The 17,732-nt window shown below is 32.4% G+C and overlaps 1 protein-coding gene across 1 annotated transcript; it reads right to left on the reverse strand.

The window, feature by feature from the left end:
* Positions 1 to 69: 69 nt before the first annotated feature.
* On the reverse strand, positions 70 to 11,817 carry LOC130621707 (metaxin-2 homolog). Its single transcript, XM_057437041.1, has 10 exons — positions 11,680 to 11,817; positions 7,118 to 7,165; positions 6,395 to 6,438; positions 4,812 to 4,893; positions 3,662 to 3,735; positions 3,064 to 3,156; positions 2,894 to 2,932; positions 2,255 to 2,377; positions 1,054 to 1,130; positions 70 to 511 (listed from the first exon to the last, which is right to left on the reverse strand). The coding sequence occupies exons 1-10, from the start codon at positions 11,720 to 11,722 to the stop codon at positions 337 to 339; spliced, it is 798 nt and encodes a 265-aa protein (XP_057293024.1). The 5' UTR covers positions 11,723 to 11,817; the 3' UTR covers positions 70 to 336.
* Positions 11,818 to 17,732: the final 5,915 nt, after the last annotated feature.

Genomic DNA, 17,732 nt, shown 5'->3' on the forward strand with positions numbered 1-17,732 from the left:
ATATTCACTACAGAATACATAATCCAGCGACTTTCCGGGTTGAGTTTGAAAGAGGTAATAAACGCATAATCTGAGTAAAAAATCTGTGGATCTTCCTTCAAAAAAATAATAATAACGGAAATATGGGATAAAGGATATTTAAGGTATAACACTAAAAATACAATCATCACAAACATACAACAAAGTGTGTAATCAGCATCACATTTTTGATAAAAGTTGACAAGCACTGAAAACCAAACATCATGACCTTTTCATTATGAAGATTTTATAGATACTATACAGAGAAAAATGCTAGCACGTCATCGCAAATTTTTTGTCGCTGATGATTTCTCTCGATCATACAAACTCCCATAACATTGCTTGATGTCCCAAATGAACTTGATTAAAATTTAAACAAAAGTTGGTAAGTTTCGGAAAATGTTGTAAAGTATTAAGTAATATATTATTGGGTAGCTTTGATTCCATAATCGCTTGTAGATGACCGAACACGTACACGTCAGCCTCGCTTACTCTAAAATAAAAAATATATAAAATGCAAGATTTTTAATCATATGGTCAAATTTTAGGCTTTTGGTTGCATCACAATGACTGTAGACATGTTTTATGTTTTAGGTCAATAGGTAGAGACGAATATAAATACTGACGTAGGCAAAAACCAAGGTTAAGGGACCAAACAGTCAAATTTTTAAACAACATAAAAGATTAAAACAACAATATTAAAAAAAATTAGAAAACTAGACTTAGTCGGTTGCTCATGGATTATTCCACGGTGTCGCTCGTCCTTGATATATTACATTTGGTGTCTCGCTACTTGCTGTACTATTTTACACAGATAGACAGACAGACAGACAGACGACGGCTATTTTTGAAGAGATGATAATTGATCAAGGAGAAACAAGTAAATCCTAGGGAGGATAGCTCAATTTTAAATATAATTATGGTTACATAGGGTCTTTACCGCTCACAGAAATAACAATGCTCGCAAAAATAACTTCCTTAAAAATACCACACCAATAGTTGAAACCTAGAATAGAAAACAAAACCTCAACTCACTGTTCGCCACTAATATATTTGCTTTTCTCCAATTTACGTGCAAGTAGGGTGAAAATCTGCTCGAGTTCTTTGCTTAGCTAAAAATAAAACAAAAACAAAAACACGAGTATAAATGGAATAGTTATGCTTAAAATCAATAACGTTAGGCCCCGCGACACCTCTAGCGCTTGCAAAGTGACGATATGAGGCAAAATTATTCTTAAAAAATTTATTGTTTTTTAACCACCTATACGTACACATGTTTTAGGATTATGTCAGCAAAGGTAAACAATAAGCATGGTAATGTTGATAGGAATAAAAATTAAAGCATCTTAATTGAGGTATATAGCAAACAAAAGAAAGGGATAGATGTTTATTTGCAATATTTTTGCAAGAAAATTTAAGTAGGTTAACAATGAAAATGTTACTGAATGGCTGGTGTAAGCAAATTTTGCTTCAACTTAACTTTCCCTTTTTCAAAATAAATTATTTGGCTGCAAAAGTGTATCATTGAATACTGAAGATTTTTTAGAAAAGTACAGTGGAATCGATTGACAAAGTTAGTTAGATACTCATATTATGGAAAAAAGCAATGAAAGAGTGCCCCATATTGCCTGCTTTTTCTTCTCCACAATTTAACATTTTTTAGGTCGGGAAAAACATCTCACATGCTGTTACAGTCATACAAAAAATACACAACTAACAGAAATGTTTAAAAAAGATAAGAAAAATAAAGAAAATATAAAATCAAAACTTTTTGTGAGCAACGAAAAATGCTGGAAGCTTACTATCTCAAAAACAATTTTTGTTTTATCGACCCTCACCTCTTGGACATAAAGCACTTTACCTCGCAAATATCAAGCTACAGAAACACGCTATCTACGTCAGAACATTCAGTTCCAAGAGGTATTTTTTTTGAGATGTACAGTTTGTACAAACAGGAAATAAAGTTCTAATCGAAATACTCACGAAGGCTGATACCTTGAAGTATGTCAACATTTATTAACCTTTAAAATGTGTTCAGTAAATTCTAAAATGTATCCCATCATTCGATAGAAAATACACCTTATAATTTATATAACATTATGTAATAAATCTGCTGAGGTCAGCACACTAATAACCTCCAACATGTGTACTTATATTTTCACACTTAAATTTGGGCAATTAGTTTCTTCCCTGTTAAAATCTTGACCTGTTTCGAGTGAAAGCATAATCAACAAACCTGGTCTTCCGACTTTGTTAAATATCCAGCAACTCGAAGAAATTCTCGAACTTCTTGTCGCTTACGATAGCACAAAATTTGATGCAATGGTTTGGGCTGATTGTATCCATATCGTTTTAAAGTCTAAACAAAAAGAAATGAAAACTGATAAAAATTATAAAGTGTCAACTACGATATATATTGAGCAATATAAATTATAAAGACCAAGTGAATCAATTAGAGATGATTTGAAAACTCAAAAGTGAACTCTAAACGGTAATGCGAAATTCGGGAGGAAGGTAATAAACCCTTTGGTACTTAAATATTTAATAACGTGAAAGATTGATTTTTTTTAAAAAAACAAAAGTTATCTTGAACTAATTTGGTGTCTTCGCGTTTCACACCAGTTTATGTTCAAGCGCCTATGACTTTACTGATTAGCGAAACTCAGATATTACAATTTTTCAGGAGTTAAAATCTGAATGTTGGATTTAAGTCGATTTGTGAGTCGTCCCAAAGAATTTAGAGTACATAGCTTTGCCTACAGAAGTTAAAAGTTGATCTCAATTTTGCAGTGCCACACCTTCAAACATACAAGAGGGTATGCATGTTTATTATCAGAAATGTAAATCGCTAATTTAAACCGTTTTCAACACTTACTTCTGGTACGTTTTTCGCATCTTCCCAGATAGAATATAACTAAAACAAGAGACATAAAACAAACTATAATTTTATATTCACGTCACATTGGTGGCATTCCATTCAGAGTATTTTTAATGTTATAGCATGTACACGAAGCTCACGAGCAGGGCACAAATCTAAAAGCCTACCTCAATTGGAACAAGTTTGGTTTCAAGTAGCGACATGACACCTTTTATACTGAGATTTTCCTCAACACTGCGGTCACCATGAAGTACAAATTCCTAAATATCAAAGAGAATGGCATTTTTTACGCAATAATATGAAACAACTGAAATCATGATTGTCAAATCCATGTATGTCATGCTTCAATACGTACGCAGCTAAAAAATATACCTATAGATATATTTTAGACATTTTTTAGGTATTTATAACAACAATAAGCAAAAGTTTTTGTATTCCAAAATTTGATCCTAAATCTTTTCTTCTCAATTAGATATAAAGTTAAAAAAGCTTAAAAAATTAACAATGTGCTTTAAAAACAGTAAAATATCAAAAATGTCTCAAAAACATAAGGTTTTTAACTACCATCATTACTTCTTAAATCCATTAAAAATGTAAGACTTTTTAAAAAACTTTGCACAGAAAACAAAGTAAAATGACATATATAGAAGTCTTAACAACGTCAGGGGCCAGGGTATCAAATTTAAAAGAACAAACTGTATGTCTATAGATTTTACATAAAAAATATTACAGGATATTGTGGAGTGATTCAACCAAATGACAAACCTTTTGTTGCAGATACTCTATAACGTCATCTTCTGCAACAACTTTGTTTCGAATCCTCAAAAATGGTAACTTACCTAGAAACAAAAAATGTTCGAACTTACATATGTAATCAAATGTTCAATTCGATTTTCTGATCTGTCAAAAAGATTCTAATGTATACACTTGCATCAAATACAACACATTGTCACATGGTGTCTGTCAAATATTTTTAACAAGATCACACCTTCCCCCTGATTTTTTGACTGTTTTCAAGGTTTTTCTGTATATTTTACCATACTTCAAGTTCTGTTGAAAAAACATTCTAACGTCAAACAAACCATGCAAAATGAAAAAGTCTCCTGAACGGTATTGTCAAACAGTCAAGTTTTCTTGTGAAAAGGTTTGCAAACACACTGAATTACTAAAAGACAACATTTTATCATCAGTGGACAGAAATTCCATCGGCAATATTTTAAATGATAGACTTGCGCTTGCTTTCAGGGCAGAAGGCTGTTACTGTTCTTGCATGCCTTCAGAAGCTTTTAAATACACTAAGACCTTCACAGGACACTTATTGATAACAGTACTAATAGGAGCTGAAAAGGTTATCCTGGATAAATAATTAGGATAACAGTAAATAGTAATATTTATATATTATCAAAGTTTTTTTCTCGAAAACGTTGAATACTTTTCATGGTTATCTAGTCTAAATTCAAGGTTTACAAGGCCAAGCAAAAATGCTGTGTCATTATTAGCTGTGTCATCATTCGTTGTGTCATCATAAGATGTGGAATAAGGAAACATATTGGGTTAAACAAAACATTTGGTGCAACCTACATCATATTTGCATGATATTTAAAAATTCTATTAGACAAATCTGGTTGCCTAATTGAGACTTAAACCTTGATAATCGGAAACAAAAAACAAAAAGAGAGTTCTTTAAAAGATTTATGTAAGTGTTCGACAGCATGTTTAAAGTTAAAATCGTGTTGAATTTAAATATTATGCTTAGCAATCGTTTTAACAACTATAAAATCAAAATTTTCCTTTTAGCACCTGACCACCATAAAAATTGAGTTATTTATAAAATATGCAATGCAAAAAAACATACAATTACATGACTTACAGGTTTAAACACAGAGTTCGCAGCGTAGCCATAAAGTTAACTTACCATTCTTTGGTGACATAGACTCTGCATTTTGTCTTCTACAAGTAGAGAATCCATCTTGTAAACCATGTATTGCTAACAATGCCTAAAGTGAAATCAGAAACAAAATTTGTAAGCCCACAACAATATTGTGGATATTGTATTTTGACAAGGAAAATGTTTGTATTTGGAAACACATAGAGAAGTGTGCACACACACACACACAAAATGGTTTTGAGTTTTTCTGATACCAGTGAAAAAGTAAGAGAAATTTCTCAAATCCACATGAAAATGCTCATGTGACACGCAGAAAGAGTACAAATATAAGAAGTCATCTTTGATTTCACGAAGGGGGGTTTGTGTATAAGATGGGGAATCACATGACTTCAGGAGATACATAATTCTCTTCAAATGCCTGACTGTGACCAGCTCGAATTTGGACTATTTTGGTTAACTTTTCAAAAAATGCAATATGGTGAAAATTAGACAAAATTGTGCTTGAAATAAAACCGTTGTGACAAAGAGAGTTCTTAAAACCTCAAAAACCAAACAGGGTTCAAATTAGCAGATAACAATTTACATATAAATGCTGTCTTTACGATTCATTTTGAAAATTTTTCATGTTTTTTGCAACAAAATAACGATTCACTAGGGATTAATGGAAAGTGGCCTACAGTCTTCCAACAGTACTGCTGAAAAGGGGTTTTCTTCTCTACAGTGTGTAAATTTTTGCAAATTAACTTTATATTTCTAACTTAATAAAGCAAAAAAATTATTGCAAAAAATATCGCAAAAACATAATGAATAACGAATACTGTTTCAGGCGTAATAAGTATATAAAAATGAGAAAAGCAAAATAGTTTAGAAAAAATAAGGCTGTGACAATTTTCTGGCCAAGAGCAACAAGCAACAAAGGCTTTTAATGTACGGCCATATACACTATATATAATTCTAAAAAATAAAACATTCTAACGCAAAATTACAACCTCATCAAAATATGAAGTAAAATGGCACTTTCTTTAAAAAAAATTGGCAGAAACATTAACATGTGACGTCTGCGCAACAAGTAGGCTGCTGAAAGCCTCATTTTTCAAATGAGTAGGTTAGGTAACCAGCATTTAAATTATGCTAGTGGCATTTTTTAACACATCTGCCTTAAAGAATAATCCATGCAGGGTCAACAAAAGTTTCAAAACTTGAGAAAAATGACCATCAACATTTAACACAATTCAAGAGCAGTGATGTAACCAATCCTCAGTCTTATAAGTCCGTTGTAAACAATAACAAGGGAAATTTTACAAGTTTAAATTCATAAATTGGCCTGTAAAATCACTTGTGCAGACAAACTTTAAAATTTGCCACCTTTTCTAAATATTTTGCAATACCAAAAATTCTTAGACACCGAACAGAAATGTGGGAAGAAGTGGAAAGAACTGTCACAATATTAATAATAAATCAAAAATAAACATTTTATGGGGCAACACTATGTGGATTACATAATTTAAAATATGGCCTTAACCATCCCTCCTGGTAATTCTTCCATTTTCAGGGTATAATTCAGTAATTTTTACTTATTCTGAGATATTTAGCACACTCATAGATTTCACCTCAATGGCATAGCATCTGGCAACATCTGGCAACAATTCTTGTTCTAAAAGAAAAAAACGCAACTTTTTTTTCAGCATAACTTGACTCAAATAAAAAGAAATTTAAGGCCAAGAAGAAAGTAGGGGTTTAAAGCAAGATCTTATTTTTTAAGCAATATATTACAGTTTGAATTAAAAACTAATTTTTTTCTACTTAAAAAATATTTGTTATGTGCCTCGATTTTCCAAATGATTCGTAGCCAATCAAAGGATTCTTTTAACTTGAAACAACTTGTTAAAAAAATACATTTTAGATTGTTAATTTCTGTTTGGCGAACCTAATCAAAAACATTTCACTATTTTATTATTTTGCTGTTAAAACGTTTTTCAATAATGACAAATATATATTTTCAATCGTATTTTTTATTAATTTAGGTGGGTGAACATTTTAAAGGGTCTGATTGCAAGGACAAAGTGAGAAGAATTAACCTGGCCATCTTCAGCAAGATAAAGTAAACCACACAATAATTATTTTAAACATTAACTGAAGATAAAGGGTTTCAATTTAATTTCCTTCCACATCTTGTGTATAAAACTTAAATGTTGAACAGTCTTATTGCGTTTAACGTTTCATGGCTAATCGTAGAATTTTACATCCAGTGATGAAAAAAAACTATTTTAGTTACATATCATAATTTAACCAGGCCCCACGTTTTTATCAGCAAAAACATGAAACATAATTACCTTCTAACGACTTGTACAAAACTACATTTTCTGGCCAATCTTTATCAGCTAAAATATAAACATTAAGCCAACATCTTTATTCCTGAGAAAAGAGTATTATCTATATAATAATACAGAGACTGTGTGTTTGTAATAGGCAAAGTGGATATCGTCATTTTCCTTTGATGTCGCCAAAAAACTTATGTCTAATATGTTGAATTTTCTGACGTTACGGCGTGACGTCAATATCCTATATTAAATTAATCAAGCCGTTACAGTGCACTTGAAACTGAGGCCAAATAACTTGGAAGCGAGGTGGTGACGTCAATGATTTTTCACAGCGTGGGTAACTAGGGACCATCTGGGACCAATTAGGGTAAGTTTCCCAAACCTGGGTTCCCGAATCCATTTCGGAATGGACGGGTTGCTGACGTCATTAAAAAACCTACAAACCCCTCTCTGCAACCGTTTGTCAAAAGTTCATGTTCATATACATTTTCTTAATCAGCATTTCGGGTGTACGAATTTTTTTGGAACTTTTGGTAGGGCCATTGCTGAAGTCAGCAAAATTTTTAAACCCTTATATCTCCTTAGGCGATTGTCAAAAACATATGATCCTATACATTATTTTGAACAGCGTTTCAATCTCTACACATTATAATCAAAGAATAAACTAAATTTCAATATTTTTTAGGAAATGCACTGCTGACGTCAGCAAAACGTCCAAAACAACCTATTTTTCATTACGCTTCTGCCTAAGTGGATTGCTCCATGGGCCTTATTGACTAGTAATATATTAAGTAAATAGTTGTCTAGCGAATTCTTTAGTTAAAAAGTTGAATTTAGCTAATATAACATGAAGTTTTGTAACAAATTTATACCCTTTAAGCCAATTTGGCATATATCAGGCCTATATATCAATAAGGGGGAAGCCATTGCTCTTGCTCATGCAAAGGCTCACCCAATTCTGGAAAATTAGAAACTAGCTGAGCCATTAATTGCTCCCCCAATTTTACAAAAAGTTTGTCTGGCTGAGCAATATCAATTTATCTCACATGGAAATCAATACTTTTTTTCTTATTATTTGTAGCAAAAAATAACCAAAATATATAAAAAAGATAAGATATGATTCCATTTATTCAAATTGTTCGGCCAGTCTAAATTATTGTAACTTTAAGAGAGCAATTTATTGGTCAGGTGTTAATTTCTTATTGATAGGCTTGATATAAATAACTTTTACACCATTCTAAGGAATGTGGATCAACTCCCTATTGTTATATAATATAACACTTACAATATTTACTGCTACAATTTTAATATCTCTTCTTTTTGTAACTTTTTTTTATTAAAAAAATAAATTAAATACCATAATTTATTAGAGTTACCATGGCAACAGTGTTTCTAAATGTGGTATATACAAACTCATACCAAATAATATATTAAGTTCAATGATTTTTTCAGTTCAATTCAATTTGCTTTACAATGTTCTCCCATATATTATTATGAACAGGCAAGAAAATGTATTGAAATTTGTAAGGATGAAACATCATTAAAACCATGGCAAACCAATAGTACATGAAAGAATGAGCAGTCTGGATAATTACTATTAAAAAAAAACAGGTGAAGCAGAAATCATTTTTGACAGTTAAAACATTACAAAACTACCAATCTCTAAATTTGTGCACTAATACAAAAAACCAAGTGTACTGAACCCTTTTTTATAATAGCCTTTGGAAAACAAGGACTCATTTGAAGGCTAGTGTTTTCTGATTATCTGGCTGCTCTGGATAAACTGTTGCTTTACTGGGTGCTCTGTGAAGACTGGTAGTTATGTTTTATTCTGTGTGATTGAAATCTGTTCTGTTATAAGAAAAGGAATCGGACTACAAATGGGCTTATCTTCTTATGATGAACTAAATGGTCATATGGCAGTCAAAATAGAATGCTTTATTTTGACTGTCAATGACAAGTAACTTGCCTCACATTTTTATTTGATTTTTTTACAAATAATAAAGACTACCCAATTAATAGTAGTGTACCAACAGTGAAAAAAAATATATAACCTACAGTACCACCCAAATGTAACTTCACATGTACGTGATAGTTATCACCTTCGCATGAGCTTTCCGTAGCGTCATAACTTTTGTTGTTATTGTTAACCTATTGTTAAATACATGAGCTTTTTTTCCATGTTGAAAACAATAGAGTTCATGTCTTGTTCGCAAAATATAATTAGCTCATGTGAACTGTGCATGTCCCATTGTTGTATTTAATTGCTATAGTTGCCAAGAGATCAACAAAAGAAAATTATAGATGGTGTTTTAAAAGTTTAAGAACAAAAAGCGGCGATAGAAATGCTTTTTTCGGTCCCATTTTAAAAATTTAAGAACGAAGAACGGCGATAGAAAAGCTATTTAGATTGCATTTTAAAAGTTTAAGAACAAAACTTAAATTGTTTTTGAAATCTTATTATGAAAGGAAAAGTCCTCAATTCAAGGTTTTTCCGTTTGTGTTGTTAAACGTTGCTTTTTATAAGAAGAACTTTTAAAAGTTTTGCATGTTAAAAAATATGTTTCAATGATAAAGAAATATTATTAAAAGTTTTAAAAAGTAGCAGCATTAGTTTCTTTTAAATATTAAGACCATTGGATTTCAAAAACACAAAATCAATTTAATGACTTAATTTTAACGTGTTTTATTTGTTCATTTTTTTAAAATAATATAATTCAATAGCCTTTGCGATCTCTAAAGGAAACCCAAGGTATAAAACGATGTTGCACTTATATTATAGTGCTTAAAAAGTTAGCTAACAAGTCTTTTTGAATTTTTTAAAAAGCTCTTTTCGGTCTCAAGATATTCACATTTAAAGAATTTCAGATTTATTTATGCTGCATGAATTATGATGTCATATATTTCAGTAATAGCAAATTTGGACATTTTCTTTCATCAATAATTTTAGACCTGTTAAGGGGTGTGCATTCAAACTTTATCAATTTTTTTTTGCCAAAATGACACTTGTTTGCTCGTTCCAGGCCTCTTTTTTTTGCTGACGACTCAATAACTCGGGATCTGCAACTTGGTTTGCAATAAAATTTTGTGGGTAAACTTGTATAAACCCTATATGTTTACTCACAAAATTTGATTGCAAACCAAAATTATGTTAATCAATAAACCTGTATAATATCTATGGATTGATAAAGTTTTTTTCCTTTGGGTCATTTTATTAACCTTGAAGAAAGCTTATATATAGTTAGGCTAATAAAACATCTTTTTTCCTTGTAGTTAAATCTAACTGTAGCCTGCTATGGCTATAAATGAATTCCTGCATGACATCATTTGTTTACTTTTCAGTCCTACGCTCATTGGTTCTAGCATTTGCATGGCAGGAAAAAAGATGCGTAAGTTTGGTAAAGGGAGGTTTTCTGAGATTTCTTCTTACAGAAACATTTTTGAGGTTTTCTATCTTGGAGTGTATAGATTGATGCCTTCTGATTTATTTTAATTCATTTAAAGTCCTAACAATGCCTTGTGTGAAGAAATGGACTGAAAAAAATTCCTTCACCTAGTGCCCCCATCTTTTTTCCCTGCCACTCAGATGCCAGAACCAAAAGAACTTCTCGCTAAGGTAAACAAAGTAATTCATCTACATAATTTAAAGGACAAATTAGGCTATGATAGACTGTTTATGCAAGTCATCTATCCTAATTCACCTAGCAACATTTTTGCTGATTACTTTTCTGTTGCATAGCCACAACGTTTTAGTAGCTAAAACATTCTATAAAGAAAACCTTTTTTTGATGGCTCAAATATAGTTTGCTTTATAATTTATGCTGTCAGAAGATATAGCATTTAGTTTGTTTTCATTTAGGAACGCATTCCTCATGTTTCGACTCCTTTGTTTTACGGTCACGTTTCCTTCTGAAAAAGGGCAAAATTTATTGGGGCATATTTACAACAAGTTGCGCATAGCCAAAATAGTCTATGCTCCCCTAATAAGCCAATCCAAAGACTTTTAAGTCTTGCAAAGCAAAATATGTAGACGAAATTTTGCTTAAAGACGACAGTGTGCTGACTTGCGAAAAGGGCCGTATATGTGAGGGCGGCCGTTGGCGTTTTTTCAGATTTTTTTATGTTTTTGTCTGTAATTTCTCGGAAATTGATGCCCGGGTCTGCCCGAAACCGCCCGAATTGCGCAAGAAATGCAACGCGAGAGCTCATTGTTCTCATTTAAATTTTGTCATGAAGAAGGAAGGTGCTATTTTGTTGTTGTACTTTCAGTTTATTATTTGTGGGATTTTATTACAGCTAGCATATAATCAGCCAATTCCGTGAAAAAACACATTTAACATTTTTCAGTGAGTCAACACCCGTGTGCTCAAAGATGACTTAAGGAACAAACAAAGATAGTGGAACTAAAGCAGAAAACGAATCTCCTAGATAGAAGATAATCTCCTAAGCTATTATTCTAATTTGGCATGCTAATCTAATTTGCGGTTGTCCATTTTGTTCTAAATCATGAGGTTTTTGGATAGTTGGAAACTGGGACACATTTATTAAAACTTTAAAATCAAACAAAAAAATACCAGTGAGAGATGAAAGCACGTCTTGGACCAGTTTTGAAGGCATAATACACTGACTGTTGTGAAACACACTAGCTACACTTCACGAGAGATTGGCTACCCAGCAGCCGGTTTCACTTTCCAAATTTTAAATGATGCGCGAAAGTTAATTTCTAATTTTATTGCATATTTGGCGCTCTATTTAATAACCTAAGTTCAATCTCGTTCCCAATCCGCGTTTGGTATATGGCTGAGCACGAGAAGTACCCCTGGATGGTATTGGTGGGTTTAAAATGCCCAACTAAATAAGGTATTCTTGAAGGAATTGTTTGCCGAGATTATCTATTTTATAACTTGAGACATTTAAAGAAGCTTTGTGCACAAAATTGTTTTTTTAATTCGGCAGCGGCACTTTCTACAAAGTCGATTTAAAAAAGGTCCGAAAAATCCACCGTTCCTGGCGTGCACTAAAGTCAGCAAAAATCAGAACCCTTTCACCGATTCTAAATCTAACTAAATAACCTTAATTCCGTAGTCCTGTCGTTGTGGTGAACCATTACAATTAAACAAATTCGGAGTACCTGTTACTTAGAAAAATGTGTCAATTGCTTTCCCACTCCTTTCCAATAATTTATGTTCATTCCAGATCTTACTGAGGGGGGTTAAAAATAAAAAAATAGTGAAATAGAAATCTCTATTTCTATCTTTCTATTGCAAAATTTTCGATTCTACGGATATTACGGACTACTAAAAATTCACAAACAGGGATATTCAAATTGACCAAAAGTGATCTTTTTGCTTCTATCCTCAGCAAATTTACAACCAGTGGCCATAGCAGGAACTCGAAAGAATTCTCTGAATACATTACGTAAATAGACGTATCGGATGACGAGTGTATGGTTTAATTTGATGTGGCTCTCCGTAAATGTTCCCACTAAGGACACCTATAGCATCAATCAAAACCTTTTCGAGAACGATGCATCATTTGGTTAAAACACAAAAATTCCAGTACTGGATTTCCTGCGTTTGGTAGAACGTGTGTTCATATGAACACAGTATCGTTTCAATAACAATTTTTAAACTCAAACAGACAGAATTGCAACGAGTTGTCAGTAGTTGTTGAAATATACATGCGAGCACACGAGACAACTGCTTTGTCACATCAGAGAGACGTCCAAATGTTTGGAAGAAATTCGTTGACAACCTATTTGCTATAAAAAAAGATTCCATCCAAAAGAGTTCCATAAACACATTAACGACCTCCACCGACAAATCAAATTCAACGCTGAACTTAAAAATGATAAAAGCAACGATTTTCTTGACTCATTGGCCAATACAAGAAACCCACTTACAATGTCCAGTAATTTAACTACGAATCGAACCATGACAAATAAAAATGAAAATTCAACCAAACTAATAATGAAAGATCATAGGAATTCCCACGTACCAGTGAGATTCTTTATCGAGTTTTGAAACAACGCAAGATTAAATGTCACGCACATATATGGTGCTCTTTTGGCCTAAGATGACAGCAGAAGCCATTCAGGCTATTTAGGATTTAATCTGAAAAAATAAACCGCTTGAATTTTACCATCTTGAATCTTAACGTTCAAGCCGAGAATTTTTTTTGTTTTAAATTGTGAATTGGCAACTGAATATGCGTCCACTGACTCAGAATTACTGAGCCTAAAGTGTTCCGGTATTAAAAAAGTTGTAATGTACCATCCGTTCTTATAATGTTTTGTGACTTCAAGGAGGTTTAATAGAAACTTTCGCGAATTTTGGAAATTAGGCGGTTTTGGATTTTTTGCGAGAATTAACTTTTGACAAATTTATGGGTATAACTAAAAAATTAATTTCTTTTACATTTTTTTATAAAATATGTACAAATGCAAGTGAATTACGAAACGATTCAGGCCAAAAATCAGCAGCAGCAGCAGCCACTTTTTCTCCCAATGTTTTGTGATCTTTTCATCATATGATCACGATAGGAGTAGAAGTCAATAATTACAATGTTGACATACTAAAACAAAAGGACAATAGATGGGGAGGATGATTGAGATAATCAAAGACGACAATGTTACACCAAAAACAAATAACCAAGAAAAATCTGATGCACAATTTAAAACAGTTCTTAATAAAAAACGTTTCGAAAAGATACTATCAAAAAATCCCGATCAAAAAAATACGTAGTATATAAACTGTATGGGGAAACGGTATGACAGGCAAAACTATAAACAGAAAAAAGTTGAAATGTCAAAAAATTAGGAAAGTGTATGCTGTTAAAAGGACTAAGAAAGATTGTTTTAGTCATCTCGTTGCCCTGATAAAAAATAATGCAGAGAGCTTTGGAGAAAGGTTGCTTACTGTGCCACAGATAAAAGAATAATTAAAAATTGTCTGTATAGTGACAATGCCTTAAAGCGTAAGAAATGGAGCTGCAGACCTTTAAAAACATGGTAATCTTACCTTTCTCCTTCCCTTCTGTACATTCTGATATACTTACTGCCCAATTTCTAACAAAGATTCTACTGAATTTAAGAAATGTTTTCAAATTTTCAAATGACGTATTATTGTATGCTTGTTTAATGGGAACATGCATGATTGCATAATAACCTTGCAAGCTTCACTTGACGAGTTTCCGTTGCCAATTATTGATTGGCGCTTATTGCAACATTTTTTGCGGCATAATAAACAAAACCTTCAAGATTTATCCTGACAGAGGAATCTAATTGCCTTAATGCAGGATCAAGTAATTACTGAAGGTAAGGTGAAAGTTAATCAAGCAATAGAAAGAAATTGAATCAATTTTAAATCAGCTATATTTTCTTTTTTCGTAGATTAAGTGGAAATTTAAAATCTGTGAAATTTAACAGAAGATCGACAATCCGAAACTCTTTAAATATTTTTAGTTGAAGCTTCATATTCAGAAAATTATATTGAAAAAAAAAATAGTTAAATGTAAGACATTAGCTTTTTATCTGCAACATTACTCAAAGTATTTGTGGACACAAATTTCAAAGAGAAACGCACTTTCAAATATTACAATTGCATTTGAAATAACAGCTCCTGAATTAATTGGTTGGACGCGCAGTCCCAAATGACGTTTGCTGACATCAGCAAGACCACTATTCCCTATTTTCAAGGCCTTAATGTAAGCTGCTTTGTAATGTGTAAGTGTGTATTCAATGCACTGTATCAGAAAAAGGTAATGCTGCACTGACCTACAGAATCTTGCGAATTGTCAGTAATTTTTTTGTAATTATAATTTATTTATTGATCGGAATATTTCCGTATGTCTTGACCCCATTATATCTAAGCAATTTTCCGCTACAAGGAAATTATGTCGACCTCTGTCGAGTTTCTGTATCCCACATCCGTTACGTAATGATCAAGTGTTTCAGTATATAAAATGCAACCTAGAGTTGCACTTCAGAGTTTATTACTGCCGTGTAAAAAAGCAAGTACCAAGAACAGGTAAGGCAACACATTTCATGTTTTGTGGTCATGTTGTATGTATGATATAGAGAATAGCCTTATCTAAACAAAGTACTCTTTTCCAATAGTTGAAATGTTTTGTTATGCTTGTTTCATAAGACAAATTTTAGTTTCAAGATTTTTTCCATGAACAATATATTTAAACGAAGTTTTTTTTTATCTTACTTTAATTTTAAGTATTTAGACCTTGTTCTTTAGGTGAAGAAGAAAACAGTCCTTGCCGACATGTGTCCACCAATTTTATCATACATTGATCCAACTGTCAATACAATTTTTGGTGTTGTCATGATATTTCTTTCATTGGCAACCATCATTGGCAATGTTGTGGCTCTCACAATTCTGCGCATGTCACCAGATAAATCAATTACAAACAAAATATTAACATCTTTGGCTGTTTCAGATCTGCTTGCTGGTATCATGGTGGGTCCAATAACAGTATGGCAATTAATGGCTTCAGCTGACAATTGCACGTTAGATTTAGTCCGGGTGTACTTATCAACCATTTTAATTGGTGCATCTGTATTTACTCTCGGGATCATCGCATACGACAGACATGTTTTACTGACGAAATTGAACGATTACAATTTACACATGACGAAAAAGAAGTTCATATGTCTCGTTAGTGCTGCTTGGGTAATTCCTACTCTTGTTCCTATCCTACGTATGACCTTTGTGCATGCCTATTTGATTATTGTTTGCTTGATAATATTAAGCACATTTGTTATCCTGGCAACTAGCTATTATTACATCACTAAGGCAGTCACGTGCAAGCAAAAGACTTTGTTGGAACAAAAGAGAACCACACTTTATATTGATGCAAAGGGTAATTCAATTGAAGCTGAAGTTACTGACGATATGCTTCACTTAAAACTGGCACATGCCGTCACCTTGTTGATTTCGTGTTATGTAGTTTGCTTCATCCCTATGGTAACCTGGATCGTGTTGGATTTGATCAACGATTTTCATCCATTTATGAATATAACAGCTCATAATCTGTTGTACCTGTTTGCTACTCTATTTCTGCAAGTAAATTCTTGCTTAAACCCGATCATTTATATTCTAAAAAACGACAAATTTATGGAGTGTTTGAATGTCATGATATGCATGAAAGGTGTTAAAGAAGTTGCCAGTGGCGACAATCACGATTCACTAAACAAAATTCAAGTAATCAGGGTGTAATTAAGCGGATGCAGAACATGATTTTTTCAAAAGAAACAATCGCTTGAAGGAAGACTGCGTGTTAAATTTGCTTTAATCAACAATGTTAATTTCTTTTTTTGTTCCTGGTTGAATTCAGTAAAAATACATAGCTTTTGTAAATATTCTTTCTTTGCAATTTTTGCGGTTATTGCCTTTGTTTTCTGTCAAAATTAACTCTAAGAACAGCATAAATTGTGTCACTAATTCATCCTTTTAATTAATATTATTTCTTCGGAAGGGAAGAGTATACAAAATCAATTAAAAATTATGACAAGTACAGAATCTAGTTTGACAATTTACAGCGAGGAGTCTGAAGCAAACAAACACCTTCGTTAAATTATATTCTTAATAAATTTTAATTATTCTTTTGGAAAAGTGTATATGCTGACGTTAAATAAATTAGCTACCATACTACGTTATTTATACGTTATTTATAATTTTATATATAAACATATATTATAATGGTAACTAGAATTGTTGCGTGTAGCACAACATTGTTGTTTAAGATTATTGTTTTTTCGTTTCAATATAAATATTCTTAATTTTTGGGGAAAAATCATTCTGATATTCTGAGCAAAGTTAAGATTGAAAAATCTGACACTACCATGTAAACTTGTGTTAAATTTATCCCTAAGGTAGTGTTGTGCAAGCAGCCCAATTCATCTGACAGACAGACAACCAGATTTTGTGGGGGACAAATGCTTCAATTAAACCAGAGATAAGACATTTTAGATCGATGCAAACAAAATTTTAAGATGGGTATATTCTTCAGATATTTAAACTTTTTGACTAATTTTATCTTGTATATTATCATAAAACGTGTATTCAGAAAACGACTAAAAACTTTGAAAAAATGAAAAATGAAAGCAATGGTTTGTATGTTGTACTCAAAGATTTCATCAAAATATGAAAGTAAGGTTGCTTTTAACTTTTTGTTAATCGACGTAAATTCATTCGATCGATTCGACGCCTTAACGCCGACATTTTTCATCGCAATTTGAACTGTAACTGTTCCATCAAAATTCCTAAGCGAAAATGGATTAGTTTAGACTGACAGTTTTTTGTCACGATGCTTCTAAAATAAACCAACTGTATTTGTGTTCAACATATGCAAAGTTAGAACTACAATCTTGGACAAAAATATTGAGACGAAGGCAGTTTTTTCCTCATTTTACAAATATGGACAAAAGTGTCAAACAGTCAATACGCTGCAACCGGCAGACTGTAAAGTAGCTACTTTTGCACACACGTAGGCAGACGGCGTTGAAAAGTTGCTAGTCACATTCCCTAGCACGCCTGCACATCGAAATAATCCACGTCAGGTCCCACAAAGACCCAAAATTCGTAAAAAATGGCCATGGTGACGTCAGCAACAATTA

Source organism: Hydractinia symbiolongicarpus, chromosome 12 (genome assembly GCF_029227915.1).
Source record: "Hydractinia symbiolongicarpus strain clone_291-10 chromosome 12, HSymV2.1, whole genome shotgun sequence".
In the NCBI taxonomy this organism is placed as follows: domain Eukaryota; kingdom Metazoa; phylum Cnidaria; class Hydrozoa; order Anthoathecata; family Hydractiniidae; genus Hydractinia; species Hydractinia symbiolongicarpus.

What these genes read in the sequence shown, in the direction of transcription:
- LOC130621707 (XM_057437041.1), bottom strand. Translation starts at nt 11,722, where the DNA reads ATGCCTTCAAAACTGGTCCAAGACGTGCTTTCATCTCTCACTG. An exon ending in TTTGTACAAGTCGTTAGAAG is followed by an intron (nt 6,439 to 7,117) that starts GTAATTATGTTT and finishes TTTTTCTTTTAG; the next exon opens with AACAAGAATTGTTGCCAGAT. An exon ending in CCAGATGCTATGCCATTGAG is followed by an intron (nt 4,894 to 6,394) that starts GTGAAATCTATG and finishes ATTTCACTTTAG; the next exon opens with GCATTGTTAGCAATACATGG.